General features: G+C 51.2%; 1 protein-coding gene and 1 non-coding gene across 2 annotated transcripts in view; both read right to left on the reverse strand.

Moving 5' to 3' along the window:
- Window positions 1-10,521: 10,521 nt before the first annotated feature.
- TRNAE-CUC lies at window positions 10,522-10,593 on the reverse strand. The gene has a single exon. It is a non-coding gene; the product is annotated as a tRNA-Glu (tRNA).
- Window positions 10,594-11,845: 1,252 nt separating this feature from the next.
- Window positions 11,846-22,656, reverse strand: part of LOC119931425 (nucleolar protein 4-like) — a 40,338-nt gene continuing 29,527 nt past the window's right edge. Inside the window, exons 4-5 of the mRNA XM_038750069.1 lie at window positions 15,743-15,852; window positions 11,846-11,875 (exon numbers count right to left, since the gene is read on the reverse strand). Coding sequence (XP_038605997.1) covers window positions 11,846-11,875; window positions 15,743-15,852 — 140 coding nt within the window. The remainder of the gene's footprint in view (window positions 11,876-15,742; window positions 15,853-22,656) is intronic.

Below are 22,656 nucleotides of genomic sequence, written 5' to 3' on the forward strand. Positions count from 1 at the left end.
TATTGATCACTTACTGTGTGCAGAGCACTGGACTAAGCGCTTGGGAAGTACAAGTTGGCAACATAGAGAGACAGTCCCTACCCAACAGCGGGCTCACAGTCTACAGGAGACCGGAGACGCAGTGTGGGGAAGAGGGGTGCAGGAGGCCATGACAGGGCCAGTAGAAAGCTATGACAGGTCCATTTGAATCTATCTCGGCACTTAGCACACTTCCTGGAGCATAGTAAACCCTTAAACACCACCACTGTTATTAAAAATAATAATAATAAATTATCATTATTATAATGTGGAGCATGAACTGCGTCCGACCTGATTAGCTTAAATCTGCCCCAGCACTTAGCACAGTTCCTGGCATGGAGTAAACACTTAACAAACACCATTATTATTATTATTATTATTATTATTGTTCTTATAAGGTAGGCCATGGACTGTGTCCAACCTGATTAGCTTGGCTCTCCCCCAGTGCTCAGTACAGTGCCTGGCGCACAGTAAGCACTTAACTTTTAGACTGTGAGCCCACTGTTGGGTAGGGACTGTCTCTATATGTTGCCAACTTGTACTTCCCAAGCGCTTAGTACAGTGCTCTGCACACAGTAAGCGCTCAATAAATACGATTGATTGATTGATTGATTGATTAACAAATACCACAATTCTTCTTATTATTTACCATGATGTGGGACACGGATCGCGTCCGACCTGATTACCTTGGATCTACCCCATTAAGTAGTAAGCGCTTCCCCAATACCATTCAAAATGAAGACAAGGGTTCAACCTGCAGGGATGGGGCCGGGGAGAAAAAATAATAAAAAAATCAAATCAAATCCTGGCGTTAAATAGCACGAATCGGATCTGTTGCTCACGTCTGGGCCAGTTAGGGTCGGGGGCTGTCGGAGGCTGGGCTCTAATCCCAGCTCTGCCCCGTGTCTGCTGTGTGACCTTGGGCGAGTCACTTCAATTCTCTGGGCCTCGGTTACCTCATCTGTAAAATGGGGGTGAAGGCTGTGAGCCCCACGTGGGACAGGGACTGTGTGCAACCTGTCTTAATTGTATCTACTCCAGCGCTTAGAATAGTGCTTGTTGGGGGGCTGGACCAGGGGGAGGTTTTCGGGGGGCTGGGCTGGGCCGGGTGGGGAGGGGAGATTTTCGAGGGTCCGGGCTGAGCTGGGGACTCCCTCCTGCCGGGAAGCCCAGCCTCGCTGGCTGCTTCCGGTGGGACAGTCTCCCTTCTGAAGGGGAATAATAATAATAGTAATAATAATAATGATAATAATAATAATAATAATAATGCTAGGTGGGAAGTGGGAAGCAGCGTGGCTCAGTAGGAAAGAGCCCGGGCTTTGGGCTAATAATAATAGTAATAGTAATAATACTGATAATAAAGATAATAATAATAATAATAATAATAATAATAATAATGCTAGGTGGGAAGTGGGAAGCAGCGTGGCTCAGTAGGAAAGAGCCCGGGCTTTGGGGTTCAAATCCCGGCTCCGCCACTTGTCAGCGGGGTGACTTTAGGCAAGTCACGCAGCGTGGCTCGGTGGAAAGAGCCCGGGCTTTGGAGTCAGTGGTCATGGGTTCAAATCTCGGCTCTGCCACCTGTCAGCTGGGCGACTTTGGGCAAGTCACTTCACTTCTCTGTGACTCAGTTCCCTCATCTGTAAATTGGGGATTAAGACTGTGAGCCCCCCGGGGGACAACTTGATCACCTTGTCACCTCCCCAGTGCTTAGAACAGTGCTTTGCACATAATAAGCACTTAATAAATGCCATTATTATTATTATTATTCTCTGTGCCTCAGTTACCTCATCTGTAAAACGGGGAGGCAAGTCACTTAACTTCTCTGGGCCTCAGTTACCTCATCTGGAAAATGGGGATTGAGACTGTGAGCCCCACGAGGGACAACCTGATAATCTTGTAACCTCCACAGCGCTTAGAACAGTGCTTTGCACACAGTAAGTGCTTAATAAATGCCATTATTATTATTATGATTATGATTATGGGTTAAGCGCTTACTCTGTGCCAGGCACTCGGAAATGTTTGATAAAAAGAATTTGCATGTTCTCCACAGCACATGGGTACGCTGCTCATTTTTATGGCTGCTGCTGTGGTGATCAATCAATCAATTGTATTTATAGAGCGCTTACTGTGTGCAGAGCACTGGACTAAGCGCTTGGGAAGTACAAATTGGCAACATATAGAGACAGTCCCTACCCAACAGTGGGCTATTAATCTATTAATTAATTACTCTATTCATTATAATTAATTATTATTATTATTCTGGTGACTTGACACCCGTCCGCATGTTTTGTTTTGTTGCCTGTCTCCCCCTTCTAGACTTTGTTGGCAACATATAGAGACATATAGAAGTTGGCAACATATAGAGACAGTCCCTACCCAACAGTGGGCTATTAATCTATTAATTACTCTATTCATTATAATTAATTATTATTATTATTCTGGTGACTTGACACCCGTCTGCATGTTTTGTTTTGTTGCCTGTCTCCCCCTTCTAGACTGTGAGCCCGTTGTTGGGGAGGGACCGTCTCTATGTGTTGCCAGCTTGGACTTCCCAAGCGCTTAGTCCAGTGCTCCGCACACAGTAAGCGCTCAATAAATACGACTGAACGAATGAATGGAATGAATACTAAGCCCTGGGGTGGATACAAGCAAACCGGAATTCTCCTCACGCACCACGGAGACGCGTGGGAAGCGAGGTGATTCCTGCCAAAATGGTTTCAGTCTTTTTTTATTTACTATGGTGGGTACCCTCCAAGAGGCCTTCCCTGACAGCCCCCTCCTTTCCTCTTCTCCCCTTCCCTTCTTTTAGACTGTGAGCCCACTGTTGGGTAGGGACCGTCTCTATATGTTGCCAACTTGTACTTCCCAAGCGCTTAGTACAGTACTCTGCACACAGTAAGCGCTCAATAAATACGATTGATTGATTCTGCATCGCCCCGACTCTCTCCCTTTCTTCCTCCCCACTCCCGGCCCCATCCCGCTTACGTCCACATCCCTCATTTATTTCTTTCTCTTCCCGTCCGTCTCCCGCTCTAGACGGACAGGAAACATATCTGTTTATTGTTCATTCATTCAATCGTATTTATTGAGCGCTTACTGTGTGCAGAGCACTGTACTAAGCGCTTGGGAAGTCCAAGTTGGCAACATCTAGACACGGTCCCTACCCAACAGTGGGCTCACAGTGTAGAAGGGGGAGACGGACAACAAAACATATTAACATAATAAAATAAATAGAATAAATATGTACAAGCTTCTTCTCTTCTGGTTGTTTTCTGAAAGTAATGTGACCACACAAGACTTTTAAAAATTCTATTTCCAACTTGCACTATTTTTTAAATCGAACGTGCTTTCCTCAAATTTGTTCCTACTGGACTCTCCCAAGCGCTTAGTCCAGTGCTCTGCACCCAGTAAGCGCTCAATAAATACAACTGACGGACCGAATGGGTGACTGTTATCCAAAGCCCCTCTGCCACCAGCTTGCCAAATACCGCAATTAATATTATCATTATTATCCAAAGCCACTCTGCCACGAACTTAACAAATACCACAATTAGAATTGTTATTAGGGTAGGGACCATCTCGATATGTTGCCAACTTGTACTTCCCCAGCGCTTAGTACAGTGCTCTGCACACAGTAAGCGCTCAATAAATACGATTGATTGATTGTTATTATTAGTAGTATCCAAAGCCTCACTGCCACCAGCTTAACTAATATTTGCTATTATTATTATTAATAATCATTATTATTATCCAAAGCCACACCAGCTGCATCCCGGGAACGATAATAATAATAATGGCATTTATTAAGCACTTACTATGTGCAAAGCACTGTTCTAAGCGCTGGAGAGGTTACAAGGTGATCAGGTTGTCCCACGGGGGCTCACAGTCTTCATCCCCATTTTACAGATGAGGTAAGTGAGGCACAGAGAAGTGAAGTGACTTTCCCAAAGTCACACAGCTGACAATTGGCAGAGCCGAGATTTGAATCCAGGACCTCTGACTCATTCATTCATTCATTCAATCGTATTTATTGAGCACTTACTGTGTATTTAAGATACATATTTTAGACTTTTGGACTGTGAGCCCACTGTTGGGTAGGGACTGTCTCTATAGGTTACCAATTTGTACTTCCCAAGCGCTTAGTACAGTGCTCTGCACATAGTAAGCGCTCAATAAATACGATTGATGATGATGATATTTAAGAGACATCTATAAGACTGTGTTGAAAATACAATTGAGACTTTTTCCTCTTGGCTGGGTCATCACAACCGTACGTTAGGAAATATCTGGACAGTGTTAACAGCCATTGGAAAACGTTTAGTACATATTTACTATTGTTTTTATTTTGTTAATGATGTGCATCTAGCTTTAATTCTATTTGTTCTGACGACTTTGACACCCGTCTACATGTTTTGTTTTGTTGTCTGTCTCCCCCTTCTAGACTGTGAACCCGCTGTCGGGTAGGAACTGTCTCTATATGTTGCCGACTTGTACTTCCCAAGCGCTTAGTACAGTGCTCTGCACACAGTAAGCGCTCAATAAATACGATTGAATGAATGAATAAAAGCCCCACACAGTCCCACAGTCTCACAGTCTCACCACCCGCCTCTGGCCTGGAATGCCCTCCCTCCTCAAACCCCACAGAAGCAGCGTGGCTCAGTGGACAGAGCCCGGGCTTGGGAGTCGGAGGTCATGGGTTCGAATCCCGGCTCCGCCACGTGTCGGCTGTGTGACCTTGGGCACGTCGCTTCACTTCTCTGAGCCTCAGTTACCTCATCTGTAAAATGGGGATGATGACTGTGAGCCCCACGTGGGACAACCTGATTACCTTGTATCTACCCCAGCGCTTAGAACAGTGCTTTGCACATAGTAAGCACTTAACAAATACCAACATTATTATTATTATTATTATTATTATTATTCTCTGAGCCTCAGTTACCTCATCTGTAAAATGGGGATTGACTGGGAGCCCCACGTGGGACAACCTGATCACGTTGTATCCCCCCCCCGCGCTTAGAACAGTGCTTTGCACATAGTAAGCGCTTAACAAATACCAAAATTATTATTATTATTCTTATTCTCTGAGCCTCAGTTACCTCATCTGTAAAATGGGGATTGACTGGGAGCCCCACGTGGGACAACCTGATCACGTTGTAATCCCCCCCAGCGCTTAGAACAGTGCTTTGCACATAGTAAGCGCTTAACAAATACCAACATTATTATTATTATTATTATTATTATTATTATTATTATTCTCTGAGCCTGTTACCTCATCTGTAAAATGGGGATTGACTGGGAGCCCCACGTGGGACAACCTGATCACGTTGTAATCCCCCTCCAGCGCTTAGAACAGTGCTTTGCACATAGTAAGCACTTAACAAATGCCAACATTATTATTATTATTATTATTATTATTATTATTATTCTCTGAGCCTCAGTTATCTCATCTGTAAAATGGGGATTGACTGGGAGCCCCACGTGGGACAACCTGATCACGTTGTATCCCCCCCCAGCGCTTAGAACAGTGCTTTGCACATAGTAAGCACTTAACAAATACCAACATCATCATTATTATTATTATTATTATTATTATTATTCTCTGAGCCTCAGTTACCTCATCTGTAAAATGGGGATTGACTGGGAGCCCCACGTGGGACAACCTGATCACGTTGTAATCCCCCCCCAGCGCTTAGAACAGTGCTTTGCACATAGTAAGCGCTTAACAAATACCAACATTATTATTATTATTATTATTATTATTATTATTATTATTATTATTATTCTCTGAGCCTCAGTTACCTCATCTGTAAAATGGGGATTGACTGGGAGCCCCACGTGGGACAACCTGATCACGTTGTAATCCCCCCCAGCGCTTAGAACAGTGCTTGGCACATAGTAAGCGCTTAACAAATACCAACATTATTATTATTATTATTATTCTCTGAGCCTCAGTTACCTCATCTGTAAAATGGGGATTGACTGGGAGCCCCACGTGGGACAACCTGATCACGTTGTATCCCCCCCCCCGCGCTTACAACAGTGCTTTGCACATAGTAAGCGCTTAACAAATACCAACATTATTATTATTATTATTATTATTATTATTATTCTCTGAGCCTCAGTTACCTCATCTGTAAAATGGGGATTGACTGGGAGCCCCACGTGGGACAACCTGATCACATTGTATCCCCCCCAGCGCTTAGAACAGTGCTTTGCACATAGTAAGCGCTTAACAAATGCCATTATTATTATTATTATTATTATTATTATTCCCCCCACTTTGAATCCTTCTCGAAGGCCCTCCGCCTCCTCCCAGAGGCCTTCCCCGACTGCGCCCTCCTTTCCTCTTCTCCCCCTCCCTCCTGCGTCGTCTCTGCCCTTGGATCTGTGACCTTTGGACATTTGCTAGTCGCCCCACCCCAACGCGCTTGAAATTACGTCTTGTAAATGACTTATTTATCAATCAATCAATCGTATTTATTGAGCGCTTACTATGTGCAGAGCACTGTACTAAGCGCTTGGGAAGCACAAATTGGCAACATACAGAGACAGTCCCGACCCAACAGTGGGCTCACAGTCTAAAAGTCTATTTATCTGTATTAATGTCCGTCTCCCCGTCATCATCATCATCAATCGTATTTATTGAGCGCTTACTGTGTGCAGAGCACTGTACTAAGCGCTTGGGAACATACAGAGACAGTCCCTACCCAACAGTGGGCTCACAGTCTAAAAGTCTATTTATCTGTATTAATGTCCGTCTCCCCGTCATCATCATCATCAATCGTATTTATTGAGCGCTTACTGTGTGCAGAGCACTGTACTAAGCGCTTGGGAAGCACAAATTGGCAACATATAGAGACGGTCCCTACCCAACAGTGGGCTCACAGTCTAAAAGTCTACTTATCTGTATTAATGTCCGTCTCCCCGTCATCATCATCATCAATCGTATTTATTGAGCGCTTACTGTGTGCAGAGCACTGTACTAAGCGCTTGGGAACATATAGAGACAGTCCCTACCCAACAGTGGGCTCACAGTCTAAAAGTCTATCTGTATTAATGTCCGTCTCCCCGTCATCATCATCATCAATCGTATTTATTGAGCGCTTACTGTGTGCAGAGCACTGTACTAAGCGCTTGGGAACATATAGAGACAGTCCCTACCCAACAGTGGGCTCACAGTCTAAAAGTCTATCTGTATTAATGTCCGTCTCCCCGTCATCATCATCATCAATCGTACTTATTGAGCGCTTACTGTGTGCAGAGCACTGTACTAAGTGCTTGGGAACATATAGAGACAGTCCCTACCCAACAGTGGGCTCACAGTCTAAAAGTCTATTTATCTGTATTAATGTCTGTCTCCCCCCGTCATCATCATCATCAATCGTATTTATTGAGCGCTTACTGTGTGCAGAGCACTGTACTAAGCGCTTGGGAAGCACAAATTGGCAACATATAGAGACGGTCCCTACCCGTCCAGACGGTCAGCCCGTTGCGCGTCAGGGACGCCTCTGACAATCCGGTTGCGTCCGGCGCTCTGCACGCGGGGAGCGCTCAATAAATACCACTGATCGATAGGGTCAGTCAATCGTATTTATTGAGCGCTCACTGTGTGCAGAGCGCTGGACTAAGCGCTTGATAGATGGAGAAGCAGTGTGGCCTAGTGGATAGAGGCCGGGCTTGGGAGTCAGGAGGCCCTGGGTTCTCGTCCCGGCTCCTCCGCTTGTCTGCTGTGGGACCTCGGGCCGGTCACTTGACATCTCTGGGCCTCGGTTCTCTCAACTCGAAATGGGGGATAAGACTGTGAACCCCACCTGTATGAGCCCCAGCGCTTAGAACAGTGCCGGGACGTGGTAAGCGCTTAACGGATACCATAAAAAAAATACATACTGTGGGCAGGGAACGAGTCTGCTGATTCTGTCGTATTCGATGCTCCCAAGAGCTCAGTACAGCGCTCTGCACATAGTAAGAGCTCAATAAATACCATTCGTTGCTCGACTGTCCTCTAGATTATGGAAAATCCCTGCGCCCTGAAAAATCATCTCCCCAGGACCAACCGCAACGGACCTGGCTTCTCCCCCCTCTCCTCATCATCATCAAAATTCTGGTATTTGTTAAGTGCTTACTATGTGCCAGGCGCTGTGCTAAGCGCTGGGGTGGGGACGAGCAAATCGGGTTGGACACAGCCCCCGTCCCATATTGGACTCGCGGTTTCCGTCCCCATTTTACAGATGAGGTAACTGAGGCACGGGGAAGTGACGTGATTGGCCGCGGGTCGCACGGCAGACAAGACTGGCAGCTCGCTGTGGGCAGGGAACGACTCCGTTGGACCGCCCTCTCCCCAGCGCTCTGCACGCAGGAAGTGCTCAATCAATCAATCGTACTTATTGAGCGCTTACTGTGTGCACAGCACTGTACTAAGCGCTTGGGAAGTCCAAGATGGCAACATATGGAGACAGTCCCTACCCAACGGTGGGCTCACAGTCAATAAATATCACTGATCATCATCAATCGTATTTATTGAGCGCTTACTGTGTGCACAGCACTGTACTAAGCGCTTGGGAAGTCCAAGATGGCAACATATGGAGACAGTCCCTACCCAACGGTGGGCTCACAGTCAATAAATATCACTGATCATCATCAGTCGTATTTATTGAGCGCTTACTGTGTGCAGAGCACTGTACTAAGCGCTTGGGAAGTCCAAGTTGGCAACATATGGAGACGGTCCCTACCCAACGGTGGGCTCACAGTCAATAAATATCACTGATCATCATCAACCGTATTTATTGAGTGCTTACTGTGTGCACAGCACTGTACTAAGCGCTTGGGAAGTCCAAGGTGGCAACATATAGAGACAGTCCCTACCCAACAGTGGGCTCACAGTCAATAAATATCACTGATCATCATCAGTCGTATTTATTGAGCGCTTACTGTGTGCAGAGCACTGTACTAAGCGCTTGGGAAGTCCAAGATGGCAACATATGGAGACAGTCCCTACCCAACGGTGGGCTCACAGTCAATAAATATCACTGATCATCATCAACCGTATTTATTGAGCGCTTACTGTGTGCAGAGCACTGTACTAAGCGCTTGGGAAGTGCAAGATGGCAACATATAGAGACGGCCCCTACCCAACAGTGGGCTCACAGTCAATAAATATCACTGATCATCATCAGTCGTATTTATTGAGCACTTACTGTGTGCAGAGCACTGTACTAAGTGCTTGGGAAGTACAAATTGGCAACATATAGAGACGGTCCCTACCCAACAGTGGGCTCACAGTCAATAAATATCACTGATCATCATCAGTCGTATTTATTGAGCGCTTACTGTGTGCAGAGCACTGTACTAAGCGCTTGGGAAGTGCAAGATGGCAACATATAGAGACGGTTCCTACCCAACAGTGGGCTCACAGTCAATAAATATCACTGATCATCATCAGTAGTATTTATTGAGCGCTTCCTGTGCGCAGAGCACTGTACTAAGCGCTTGGGAAGTCCAAGTTGGCAACATATGGAGACGGTCCCTACCCAACAGTGGGCTCACATCCACACTGATGGATGATTGACAGACTACCAGCTCGCTGCGGGCGGGGAACCAAACGTCAGCTCGTTGTGAGCCGGGAATGGGTCTGCTTATTGCTTTCCCGAGCGCTCAGTACAGTGCCCTGCACACAGTCAGCGATGGACTAGATGATTCCCGTTGGGTTGGCCCTCCCCAAGGCTAACCCTACCCCTCATCCGTGCCCAGGGGTCCGGAGCGCCGGACAAATGCTCCCGCCCGGGGGTGGAGGCGGGAGGCCTTATCCCCGACTGATCTCCAGACATGGACTGCAAACCCTCTTGCATCATATAGATCCTGGTTCCAAAGTCCGGTCTGAGGGGCGTCCTGGACAACCAGCTGCTTCCTCCTCCTCCTCTCCGGGATGAAGGGCGCCCGCCTGCTCTTCCCGGGGGGAGCGGCGGCACAAGGAGGAAGAGGGGGACCCCGGTATCCCTCCGGGACATCGTGTTCCCCAAGGCTGAGGAGCGGCGGGGCCGCCCACCCATAATAATAATGGCATTTACTAAGCGCTTACTATGTGCAAGGCGCTGTTCTAAGTGCTGGGGGTATACAAGGTGATCAGGTTGTCCCAAAGCGGGCTCACAGACTTCATCCCCATTTTACAGATGAGGGGAACTGAGGCCCAGATTAAGTGCCTTACCCAAAGTCACACAGCTGACAGGTGGCTGAGCCGGGATTCGAACCCATGACCTCTGACTCCAAAGTCCGTGCTCTTGCCACCGAGCCACGCTGCTTCTCTAAAAACTTCTCTGACCGGGAATCGAACCCGGGCCGCGGTGGTGAGAGCGCCGAATCCTAACCACTAGACCCCTAGGGAGAAGCGAAGTGACTTGCCCAAAGTCACCCAGCTGACAATTGGCGGAGCCGGGACTTGAACCCATGACCTCTGACTCCAAAGTCCGTGCTCTTGCCACCGAGCCACGCTGCTTCTCTAAAGACTTCTTCCCTGACCGGGAGTCGAACCCGGGCCCCGGCGGTGAGAGCGCCGAATCCTAACCACTAGACCGCCAGGGAGAAGCGAAGTGACTTGCCCAAAGTCACCCAGCTGACAATTGGCGGAGCAGGGATTTGAACCCATGACCTGACTCCAAAGCCCGAGCTCTTTTCTACTAAGCCATGCTGCTGTTACACATCTGTATAGATCCGTATGGATCTGTAATTGATTTATCTATTTATTTCTATTAATGTCTGTCTCCCCCTCTAGACTGTCAGCTCCTTGGGGGAAGGAGCGTGTCTGTCTGCTGTTCTATTGGACTCTCCCAAGCGCTTAGTCCAGTGCTCCGCACAAAGTAAGCGCCCAATCAATACGACTGCATGAATGAATGAGTAAGCTGTCCAGGAAAAGCAGGCAGTGAGCAGGACCGCACGGGAAGTGCCCACCCCGCCCCGCACCCCTCAGCACCCCAACTGACAGACTGGGTTTGGGGGCTACTTGGGTTTGGAGGCCTGGGCCCGTTCCGGGGGTGGGGGGCGTCTGCCGAGCCCCCCGCCCACCCCCCGGGCCCCCCCGGGCCTGACACTTTTCCCAGGGCCTCCAAAGAGGTGGTGCCCGGATACGGTCTGCTCCTGCCCACCCCCTGCCCCCTACCACCCCCACATGGGGGACGGCTCACGGGGGCCAGCACAGGACCCCCACAGGGCCATCATGGTCACAGGGCGGTCATAGGGCCATCATGGGGCTCCCACAGGGCCCTCACAGGGCTGTCATGGTCACAGGGTGGTCACAGGGTGGTCACAGGGCTCCCACAGGGCCATCATGGTCACAGGGCAGACATAGGGTGGGCACAGGGCTCCCACAGGGCCCCCCAGGGCCATCATGGTCTCAGGGCAGTCACAGGGCCATCACAGGACTCCCACAGGGCCCCCACAGGGTCATCATGGCCACAGGGCAGTCACAGGGCCATCACGGGGCCCCCACAGAGCTATCATGGTCACAGGGCAGTCACAGGGCCCTCACAGGGCTGTCATTCATTCAATCGTATTTATTGAGCGCTTACTGTGTGCGGAGCACCGTTCTAAGCGCTTGGGAAGTACAAGTTGGCAACATAGAGAGATGGTCCATCACAGGGTGGTCACAGAATGGTCACAGGGTCATCACAGGACTCCCACAGAGCCGTCATGGTCACAGGGCGGTCACAGGGCAGGCACAGGGCCATCACTGGGCCCCCACAGGGCCATCATGGTCACAGGGAGGTCACAGGGCCATCACAGGGCTCCCACAGGGCCCCCACACAGCCGTCATCATCACAGGGTGGTCACAAAACAGTCACAGGATGGTCACGGAGTCATCACAGATCTGTCAAAGGCCCCCCAAGGGGCCGTCATGGTCACAGGGCAGTCACGGGGCCATCAAGGGGCTCCCACAGGGCCATCATGGTCACAGAGCGGTCACAGAGCCGTCAAGGGGCTCCCACGGGGCCTCCACAGAGCCCTCATGGTCTCAGGGCGGTCACAGGGTGGTCACAGGACCGTCACTGGGCCCCCACAGGGCCATCATGGTCACAGGGTGGTCACAGAGCTGTCACGGGGCTCCCACAGGGCCTCCACAGGGCCATCATGGTTTCAGGGCAGCCACAGGGTGGTCACAGGGCCATCACTGGGCCCCCACAGGGCCGTCAGGGTCACAGGGCGGTCACAGGACCGTCACTGGGCCCCCACAGGGCCATCAAGGTCACAGGGCAGTCACAGGGCTGTCACGGGGCTGTCACGGGGCTCCCACAGGGCCATCATGGTCACAGGGTGGTCACAGAGCCGTCACAGGGCTCCCACAGGGCCTCCACAGGGCCATCGTGGTCTCAGGGCGGTCACAGGTTGGTCACAGGGCCGTCACTGGGCCCCCACAGGGCCATCATGGTCACAGGGCGGTCACAGGGCCATCATGGGGCTCCAACAGGGCCCCCACAGGGCCATCATCATCACAGGGTGGTCACAAAACGGTCACAGGATGGTCACAGGGTCAGCACAGGGCTGTCACAGGCTCTCCACAAGGCCATCATGGTCACAGGGCAGTCACAGGGTCATCATGGGGCTCCCACAGGGCCTCCACAGGGCCATCATGGTCACAGGGCAGTCACAGAGCCGTCACGGGGCTCCCACAGGGCCTCCACAGGGTCATCAGGGTCACAGAGCAGTCACAGGGCCATCGCAGGACTCCCACGGGGCCTCCACAGGGCCATCATGGGCGGTCACGGGCCACCCCAGGGACCCCACAGGGCGGTCATGGTCACAGGGTGGTCACAGGATCGTCACAGGACGGTCACAGGGCCATCACAGGGCTGTCATGGTCAGCAGGTCCGGTCCCGGGGCCCCCCAAGGGCCGCGGCCTCGTCCATTTCCTCTGGGGCTGGGCCCCGTCGCCGCCTGTCCACGGCGCGGGCTCTAAGTGTTGGGGGGCTCTGGGAGGGGGCCCCTAACTGTCTCCTAACTCCAAGCGCTCAGTCCAGTGCTTTGCACAGAGTAGGGGCAGTCAATCCGAGAGACAGGGGGGCGGCCGACAGGAGAGGGGCCGCCGACCCTGGACATCGAGAGGGCGGACTCCACTTGGGACGGGGACTGCGTCCAACCTCAATTGCCCCTATCCACCCCAGCGCTTAGTACGGTGCTGGGAGCGTAGTAAGCGCTTAGGGAATTCCACACTGGTTGAGGACAGCTTTCCCAGGGCGCAGGAGGAGCTTCTCGCCAGCAGAGGGCGATGTCGATCAAGGGTCAATCAATCAATCAATCAATCGTATTTATTGAGCGCTTACTGTGTGCAGAGCACTGTACTAAGCGCTTGGGAAGTACAAGTTGGCAACATCTAGAGACAGTCCCTACCCAACGGTGGGCTCACAGTCTAAAAGGGGGAGACGGAGAACAAAACCGAACATACTAACAAAATAAAATAAATAGAATGGGTATGTACAAGTAAAATAAATCAATAAATAAATAGAGTAATAAATATGTACAAACATATATACATATATATACAGGTGCTGTGGGAAGGGAAGGAGGTAAGATGGGGGGATGGAGAGGGGGACGAGGGGGAGAGGAGGGAAGGGGCTCAGTCTGGGAAGGCCTCCTGGAGGAGGTGAGCTCCCAGCAGGGTCGCTGAACGCCCCCCCCTCCCCCCAGTCTACTGTGTGCAGAGCACTGTGCTAAGCGCTGGGGAGAGTCATTCATTCATTCGATCGTATTTATTGAGCGCTTACTGTGTGCAGAGCACTGTACTAAGCGCTTGGGAAGTACAAGTTGGCAACATATAGAGACGGTCCCTACCCAACAGTGGGCTCACAGTCTAAAAGGGGGAGACGGAGAACAAAACCCAACATACTAACAAAATAAAATAAATAGAATAGATAGGTACAAGTAAAATAAATAAATAAATAAGTAGAGTAATAAATATGTACAAACATCTATCCATATATCCAGGTGCTATGGGGAAGGGAAGGAGGTAAGATGGGGGTGATGGAGAGGGGGACGAGGGGGAGAGGAAGGAAGGGGCTCAGTCTGGGAAGGCCTCCTGGAGGAGGTGAGCTCTCAGCAGGGTCGCTGAACGCCCCCTCCCCACCACCAAGTCTACTGTGTGCAGAACACTGTGCTAAGCGCTGGGGAGAGTCATTCATTCATTTCAGTCGTATTTATTGAGCACTTACTGTGTGCAGAGCACTGGACTAAGCGCTTGGGAAGTCCAAGTCGGCAACATCTAGAGACGGTCCCTACCCAACAGTGGGCTCACAGTCTATAAGTGGGAGACGGACAACCAAACTAAGCACATTAACCAAATAAAATAAATAGAATATGTACAAGTAAAATAAATAGAGTAATAAATACGTACAAACATATATATACATATATATATATCCAGGTGCTGCGGGGAGGGGAAGGAGGTAAGGCAGGGGGATGGGGAGGGGGAGGATGGGGAAAGGAAGGAGGGGGCTCAGTCTGGGAAGGCCTCAATCAATCAATCAATCAATCAATCGTATTTATTGAGCGCTTACAGTGTGCAGAGCACTGTACTAAGCGCTTGGGAAGTCCAAGTTGGCAACATCTAGAGACGGTCCCTACCCAACAGTGGGCTCACAGTCTAGAAGGGGGAGACAAAGAACAAAACCAAACATACTAACAAAATAAAATAAATAGAATAGATATGTCCTGGAGGAGGTGAGCTCTACAGCTAGGAGACCCAATTCCCGCCCTTAAGGAGCTGACTGTGAACCCACTGTTGGGTAGCGACCGTTTCTATACGTTGCCAACTTGTACTTCCCCAGCGCTTAGTACAGTGCTCTGCACACAGTAAGTGCTCAATAAATACGATTGAATGAATGAATGAATGACTGTACACTACTGTGTGCAGAGCACTGTGCCGAGCCCTGGGGAGAGTCCAATACCGTTAATTATAATGACAGTATTTGTTAAGCGCTTACTATGTGCCAAGCACTGTTCTAAGCACTGGGGAGGATACAAGGTGATCAGGTTGTCCCACTTGGGGCTCACAGCCTTCATCCCCATTTTCCAGATGAGGTCACTGAGGCCCAGAGGAGTGAAGTGACTTGCCCCAAGTCACACAGCTGACAAGCGGCGGAGCCGGGATTTGAACCCATGACCTCTGACTCCCAAGCCCGGGCTCTTTCCACTGAGCCACGGGCCCTCGAGGGGCTTACAATTTACCCCTCGATAGTGTTTTCTGGACGTCTACTATGCACCGAAGCGCTGTGCTGAGCACAACGGTCCCTGCCCTCAAGGGCTACAATCTACCCATCGATAGCACTTCAATAATAATAATGACGGCATTTATTAAGCGCTTACTATGTGCAAAGCACTGTTCTAAGCACCAGGAAGGTTACAAGGTCATCACGGTTGTCCCACGGGGGGCTCACAGTCTTAGTCCCCGTTTGACAGATGAGGGAACTGAGGCCCAGAGAAGCGAAGTGACTTGCCCAAAGTCACACAGGTGACGACTGGCGGAGCCTGGATTTGAACCCACGACCTCTGAGTCCAAAGCCCGGGCTCTTTCCACACTGAGCCACGCCGCTTCTCTATTTCCTGGACATCTACTACACGCCGGGTGTTGTACTGAGCAGAGCAGCCCCTGCCCTCGAGGGGCTTGCAATCCACTCCTCGATCGCGTTTTCTGGGCGTCTAATACGCTCCCACGACCCCATCCTCCTGCCCCCCGTCTTCTCACCTGCTCCTGGGAGTTCATCACCCTCAGCTTCATCTGCTTCAGGTAGGTGGAGGTGAGCGGCATGTTGTAGTCGATGATTCCGGAGACCAGCGAGGAGGGGGCTTCGTTCTCTGTAAGGACAACGCAGCCCTGAGTGACTGCGGCGGGGGGGAAATCGAGGAATGACGACTCCGGGGGGAACCTGGAGTCCCGGCCTGGTCGCTTTCGCTGAATGACAGGCCCCAGCGCTCAGTACAGTGCCTGGAACGTAGTCAGCGCTGAACAGATACCGTGACCGTCGAGGGAACGCTTACTGCGTGCACTGTTGGGTAGGGCCCGCCTCTAGATGTTGCCGATTTGTACTTCCCAAGCGCTTAGTACAGTGCTCTGCACACAGTAAGCGCTCAATAAATACGATTGATGATGATGATGATGCGTGCGGAGCACTGCGCTAGACGCCTGGGAGGGTCTGATATGAAAGAGCGTGTCTGAAAGTGCCCTTCCTCCCCCTCTGGACTGTCAGGTCACTGTGAGCCGGGAATGTCTCTTTATTGTTGTACTGGACTCTCCCAAGCGCTTAGTACAGTGCTTTGCACTGTACCTGTATATATGTTTGTACATATTTGTACATAACCTCTATAGTTTACATATTTGCCCTCCCTCTGCCCATCCACCAAGCTCGCTCTCTTCCTCCCTTCAAGGCCCTGCTGAGAGCTCACCTCCTCCAGGAGGCCTTCCCAGACTGAGCCCCTTCCTTCCTCTCCCCTTCGTCCCCCTCTCCATCCCCCCCATCTTACCTCCTTCCCTTCCCCACAGCACCTGTATATATGTATATATGTATATATGTTTGTACATATTTATTACTCTATTTATTTATTTATTTATTTATTTTACTTGTACATATCTATTCTATTTATTTTATTTTGTTAGTATGTTTGGTTTTGTTCTCTGTCTCCCCCTTTTAGACTGTGAGCCCACTGTTGGGTAGGGACTGTCTCTAGATGTTGCCAATTTGTACTTCCCAAGCACTTAGTACAGTGCTCCGCACATAGTAAGCGCTCAATAAATACGATTGATGATGATGATATTTGTACATATTTATTACTCTATTTATTTATTTATTTATTTTGCCTGTACATATGTTACCTGTACATATGTTTTACCTGTACATGTTATATATACCTGTATATATGTATATATGTTTGTACATATTTTTTACTCTATTTATTTATTTATTTTATTTGTACATATCTATTCTATTTATTTTATTTTGTTAGTATGTTTGGTTTTGTTCTCTGTCTCCCCCTTTTAGACTGTGAGCCCGCTGTTGGGTAGGGACTGTCTCTATATGTTGCCAATTTGTACTTCCCAAGCGCTTAGTACAGTGCTCCGCACAGAGTAAGCGCTCAATAAATACGATTGATGATGATGATATATATTTGTACATATTTATTACTCTATTTATTTATTTATTTTGCCTGTACATATCTATTCTATTTATTTTATTTTGTTAGTATGTTTGGTTTTGTTCTCTGTCTCCTCCTTTTAGACTGTGAGCCCACTGTTGGGTAGGGACCGTCTCTATAGGTTGCCAACTTGTACTTCCCAAGCGCTTAGTACAGTGCTCTGCACACAGTAAGCGCTCAATAAATACGATTGATTGACTGATTGATTTGCACAGGGCAAGTGCTCAGTAAATACCATTGTTGGATCGATTTTGATTCTTCTCTGTCTCCCCCTTTAGAATGTCAGCTCGCTGTGGGCAGGGAGGGTGTCTGTTTATATATATATATATATATATATATATATATATATATATATATATGTTTGTACAGATTTATTACTCTATTTATTTTACTTGTCCATATTTACTATTCTATTTATTTTGTTAATGATGTGCATCTAGCTTTATTTCTATTAATTCCGATGACTTGACACCCATCCACATGTTTTGTTTTGTCATCCATCTCCCCCTTCTAGACTGTGAGCCCGCTGTTGGGTAGGAACCGTCTATGTTGCCGACTTGTACTTCCCAAGCGCTTAGTACAGTGCTCTCCACACAGTAAGCGCTCCATAAATACGACTGAATGAATGAATAATAATAATAATGATATTTGTTAAGCGCTTACTCTGTGCAAAGCACTGTTCTAAGCAGTGGGGGGATACAAGGTGATCAGGTTGTCCCACGTGGGGCTCACAGTCTTCATCCCCATTTTACAGATGAGGGAACTGAGGCCCAGAGAAGTTAAGTGACTTGCCCAAAGTCACACAGCTGACAATTGACGGAGCTGGAATTTGAACCCGTGACCTCTGACTCCAAAGCCCGGGTTCTTTCCATTGAGCCACACTGCTTCTCTAAATACCACTGTCTGCTCAATAAATACCACTGTCTGACTAACTGTAAAGCTTTGGGCCAGAAACTTCCCCTCACCGTCTGAGGAGGAGGGAGGAGGGGGATTCGATCCCCATTTTCCAGATGAGGAAAACTGAGGCCCACAGCAGTGAAGCGACTGGCCCAAGGTCACCCGGCAGACAGGCGGCGGAGCCGGGATGAGAACCCAGGTCCTCTGAATCCCAGCTCCGGGCTCTCCCGGCTAGGCCACGCTGTTCCTGGCATTTGTTAGACGATGACTATGTGCCCGACCCTGCAATAAGCACTGCAGGACACACAGGTCAACCAGGGCAGACACGGGCCCCCATCCCACCCGGGGCTTCGTGCTCTGAGGAGGAGGGAGAACTGGGATGAAATCCCCATTATACAGAGGAGGAAACTGAGGCCCAGAGCAGTGAAGTGACCAGTTCGAGGTCACCGAGCTGGCTTTCGTCCTCTCCCTCCTCTCTCTCTCTTTCTCTCTCTCCTCTTCCCCCCTCCCGCATTTCTCTGCCACTCTGTCTTTCTCTCCCTCCATTTTTCTCCTTCCTCTCTCCCTTCCTCCATTTGGCTCTCCTCTCCATTTCCCTCCATTTCTCGCCCCCTCCTCTTTCCCCGCCAATGTTTCTCTCCCACTGTTTTTCTCTCCCTCCCTCTATTTCTCTTCCTCCTCTCCCCTCTTTCCATTCTTCCATTTCTCCTCTTTTTCTTTCCCTCGATTTCTCTCCCCCTCCTCTTTCCCCACCTGTTTCCCTCTGTTTTTCTCTCCCTCCCTCTATTTCTCTCCTTTCTCTCTCTGCCCTTTCCCTTCCTCCATTTCTTTTTCTTTCCCTCCCTCCATTTCTTTTCCTCTCTTTCCCCCATTTCTCTCCCACTCTATTTTTCTCTCCCTCCACTTCTCTCCCTCCTCTCTCTCCTCTTTCACTTCCTCCATCTCCCTATCTTCTTCCCCCTCCTTTATTTCTCTCCCACTCTATTTTTCTGTCCCTCCCACCTTTCTCTTCCTCCATCTCTCCTCTATTTTTCTCACTAGTTTTCTCTCTTTCCCGCTATATTTTTCTCCCTCTCTCCATTTCTCTCTACTTTCCCACTCCATTTTTCTCACTCTCTCCTCTTTGTCTCCCTTCCTCTTTCCTTCCTTCGATTTTTCTCCTTCTCTATTTCTCTTACACTTTACTTTTCTCTCCCTCTATTTCTCTCCCTCCTTATTTCTCTATTTTCCCTCTCCCTATTTCTCACCTCTCTCACCCCCGCTGTTTTCCTCTCTCCCTTTCTGCCTCTCTTTTTATCTCTCCTTTTCTGTTTGTCTTACTGGGATCTCTCTCCCTCCATCTCTCCCCTTCCCCCATCTCTCGTCCTCTAGCTTTCCCTTTCTGCCCACCTTTGTCTCGCTCTCCCTTTCAGTCTCTCTCTCTGCCCTTCCCTCTGTCTCTCTCCCTCGCCATCTCTTCCTTCTAGTTCTCTCTTTCTGCCCCTCTTTGTCCTTCTCCCTGTCTCCATGTCTCCCTCTTTGTCTCTCCCTCCCCTTCTCTGTCTCTCTCCTCTATCTCTCCCGACTGTGAACTCACTGTGGGCAGGGATCGTGTCCCTTTCATTACTGAATTGTCCTTACCCAAGCACTCGGTACAGTGCTCCGCACACAGTAAGCGCTCAAGAAATACGACTGAATGAATGAGTGAATCTCTCCTTTCTCTGTCTCCCTCCTTTCACCTCTCCCTCCTTCCCTCTGTGGTCTCTTAGATCCCTCTATCTCTCCCTTTCAGCCTCTCTCCCTCTCCCTCTTTGTCTCATTCTCCCTCCTTCCCTGCACATCTCCCTCTCTCTCCCCGTGTCTCTCCCTGGCTGCGGCCCCGATGAAGGGTGGAGGGCGGCCCAGGAGACCCTCTGCAGCCTTAATTGAGGGGAGGGCGGGAGGGAGGGAGGCCTGGAGCGCACATTAGTCCCCTGATGTTCTCCAGACCCTGGCGGGGAGGAGGGGGCCGGGGGACCCCACCCCCTGCCTGGCCCTGCCCGGCCCTGCCCGGCCTGGCCCTGCGGGAGGGTCTGCAGGCCCAGCCGAAGGGGCCAGGGGGGAGTCTGGGGTCGGGAGCTGGCCCGGTGCCCGAGGGAGGATCCCTGGGCTGGAGGAAGGCCGGGAGTGGCCGCTCCCAGACTCCTCCGCTCTCCCTCACCACCCCGTGGCCCTGTCCCCTCGCTTTCCTGCTCCCCTGCTGCTTCATGGATCCACCGCCCTGTTTCCTCACTGCCCAGAGGCCATGTTCCCTCACTTCCCACCGCCATCCTTTTCCTTCATCATCCCCTCACGGCTCCACTCCCCTGTTCCCTCACAGCTCCCTCACCGCCCCTCCAACCCTGAGGCCCTGTCCCCTCACTCTCCCACTCCCCTGTCCCCTCACTGCCCCGTGGCCCTGTTTCCTCCCCTCCTCTCGGCCCTGCTCCCTCTCCATCCCGCAGCCCTATTCCTTCACTGCCCCTTTCCCTCACCGCCCTGCTGCCCTATTTCCTCACCATCCCCTCACCAGCCTGTTCCCTCATCACCCCGCAGCCCTGTCCCTCACTCCCCAGCTCCCCTGTCCCCTCACTGCCCCATGGCCCTGTTTCCTCACCGCCCTGTTCTGTCACCACCCCGCCACCCCGTTCCCTCACCAAACCGTGACCCTGTCCCCTCACTTCCCTGCTCCCCTGTCCCCTCACTTCCCTGCTCCCCTGTCCCCTCACTGCCCCACGGCCCTGTTTCCTCCCCTCCCCACGGTCCTGCTCCCTCTCCATCCCGCAGCCCTATTCCTTCACTGCCCCTTTCCCTCACCGCCCTGCTGCCCTATTTCCTCACCATCCCCTGTTTCCTGTTCTGTCACCGCCCCGTTCCCTCACCAAACCGTGGCCCTGTCCCCTCACTCCCCTGCTCCCTGTCCCCTCACTGCCCCACGGCCCCGTTTCCTCACCTCTCTGTTCTGTCACTGCCCCATGGCCCTGTTTCCTCACCTCTCTGTTCTGTCACCCACCTGCCGCCCCATTCCCTCACCAAACCGTGGCCCTGTCCCCTCACTCCCCTGCTCCCTGTCCCCTCACTGCCCCACGGCCCCGTTTCCTCACCTCTCTGTTCTGTCACCACCCCGCCACCCGTTCCCTCACCAAACCGTGGCCCTGTCCCCTCTCCTCCCTGCTCCCCTGTCCCCTCACTGCCCCACGGCCCTGTTTCCTCCCCTCCCCACGGTCCTGCTCCCTCTCCATCCCGCAGCCCTGTTCCCTCACTGTCCCTTTCCATCCCCTCCCTGCTGCCCTATTTCCTCACTATCCCCTCACCAGCCTGTTTCCTCCGCCCCCCGCAGCCCTGTCCCCTCACTCCCCGGCTCCCCTGTCCCCTCACTGCCCCATGGCCCTGTTTCCTCACTGTCCTGTTCTGTCACCACCCCGCCACTCCATTCCCTCACCAAATTGTGGCCCTGTCCCCTCACTCCCCCGCTCCCCTGTCCCCTCACTGCCCCACGGCCCTGTTTCCTCACTGCCCTGTTCTGTCACCGCCCCGCCGCCCTGTTCCCTCACCAAACCGTGGTCCTGTCCCCTCACTTCCCTGCTCCCCTGCTGCCTCATGGTCCCACGGCCCTGTTTCCTCCCCTCCCCACGGTCCTGCTCCCTCTCCATCCCGCAGCCCTGTTCCCTCACTGCCCCTTTTCCTCACCTCCCTGCTGTCCTATTTCCTCACCATCCCCTCACCAGCCTGTTCCCGCAGCCCTGTCCCCTCACTCCCCGGCTCCCCTGTCCCCTCACTGCCCGACGGCCCTGTTTCCTCACCGCCCTGTTCTGTCACCACTCCGCCACTCCATTCCCTCACCAAACTGTGGCCCTGTCTCCTCACTTCCCTGCTCCCCTGTCCCCTCACTGCCCCGCCACCCTGTTTCCTCACCTTCCCATGGCCCTGTTCCCTCACCACCCTGTTCCCTCACGGCCCTGCCATCCTGTTCCTTCACCGCCCCGCCGCCCTATTTCCACACCATCCCCTCGTCACCCTGTTCCCTCACCACCCCACGGTCCTGTCCCCTCACTTCCCCGCTTCCCTGTCCCCTCACTGCCGTTTCATTCATCCATTCCTTCATTCATTCAATCGTATTTATTGAGCGCTTCCTGTGCGCAGACCACTGTGCTAAGCGCTTGGGAAGTCCTAGTTGGCAACATATAGAGACGGTCCCTACCCAACAGTGGGCTCACAGTCTAGAAGGGGGGGGTCCAAGGCCAGCTAACAGCGGAGGCCGTGCGGCCTAGCGGGTAGAGCCCGGGCTTGGGTGTCAGAAGACCCTGGCCTCTCATCCCAGCGCTTGTCTGCTGGGTGTGACCTTGGACCAGTCACTTCACTGCTCTGGGCCTCAGTTCCCGCCTCTATTCGATTCATTCATTCATTCAATCGTATTTATTGAGCGCTTACTGTGTGCAGAGCACTATACTAAGCGCTTGGGAAGTACAAGGCAATGGGGATTCAATCCCCGCTCTCCATCTGATTTAGACTGGGAGCCCCGTGTAGGGCAGGGACTGGGACCCGCCCGATGAGAAACGGTGCGGCCTAGTAGCT

This window comes from Tachyglossus aculeatus, chromosome 8, assembly GCF_015852505.1.
Source record: "Tachyglossus aculeatus isolate mTacAcu1 chromosome 8, mTacAcu1.pri, whole genome shotgun sequence".
In the NCBI taxonomy this organism is placed as follows: Eukaryota; Metazoa; Chordata; class Mammalia; order Monotremata; family Tachyglossidae; genus Tachyglossus; species Tachyglossus aculeatus.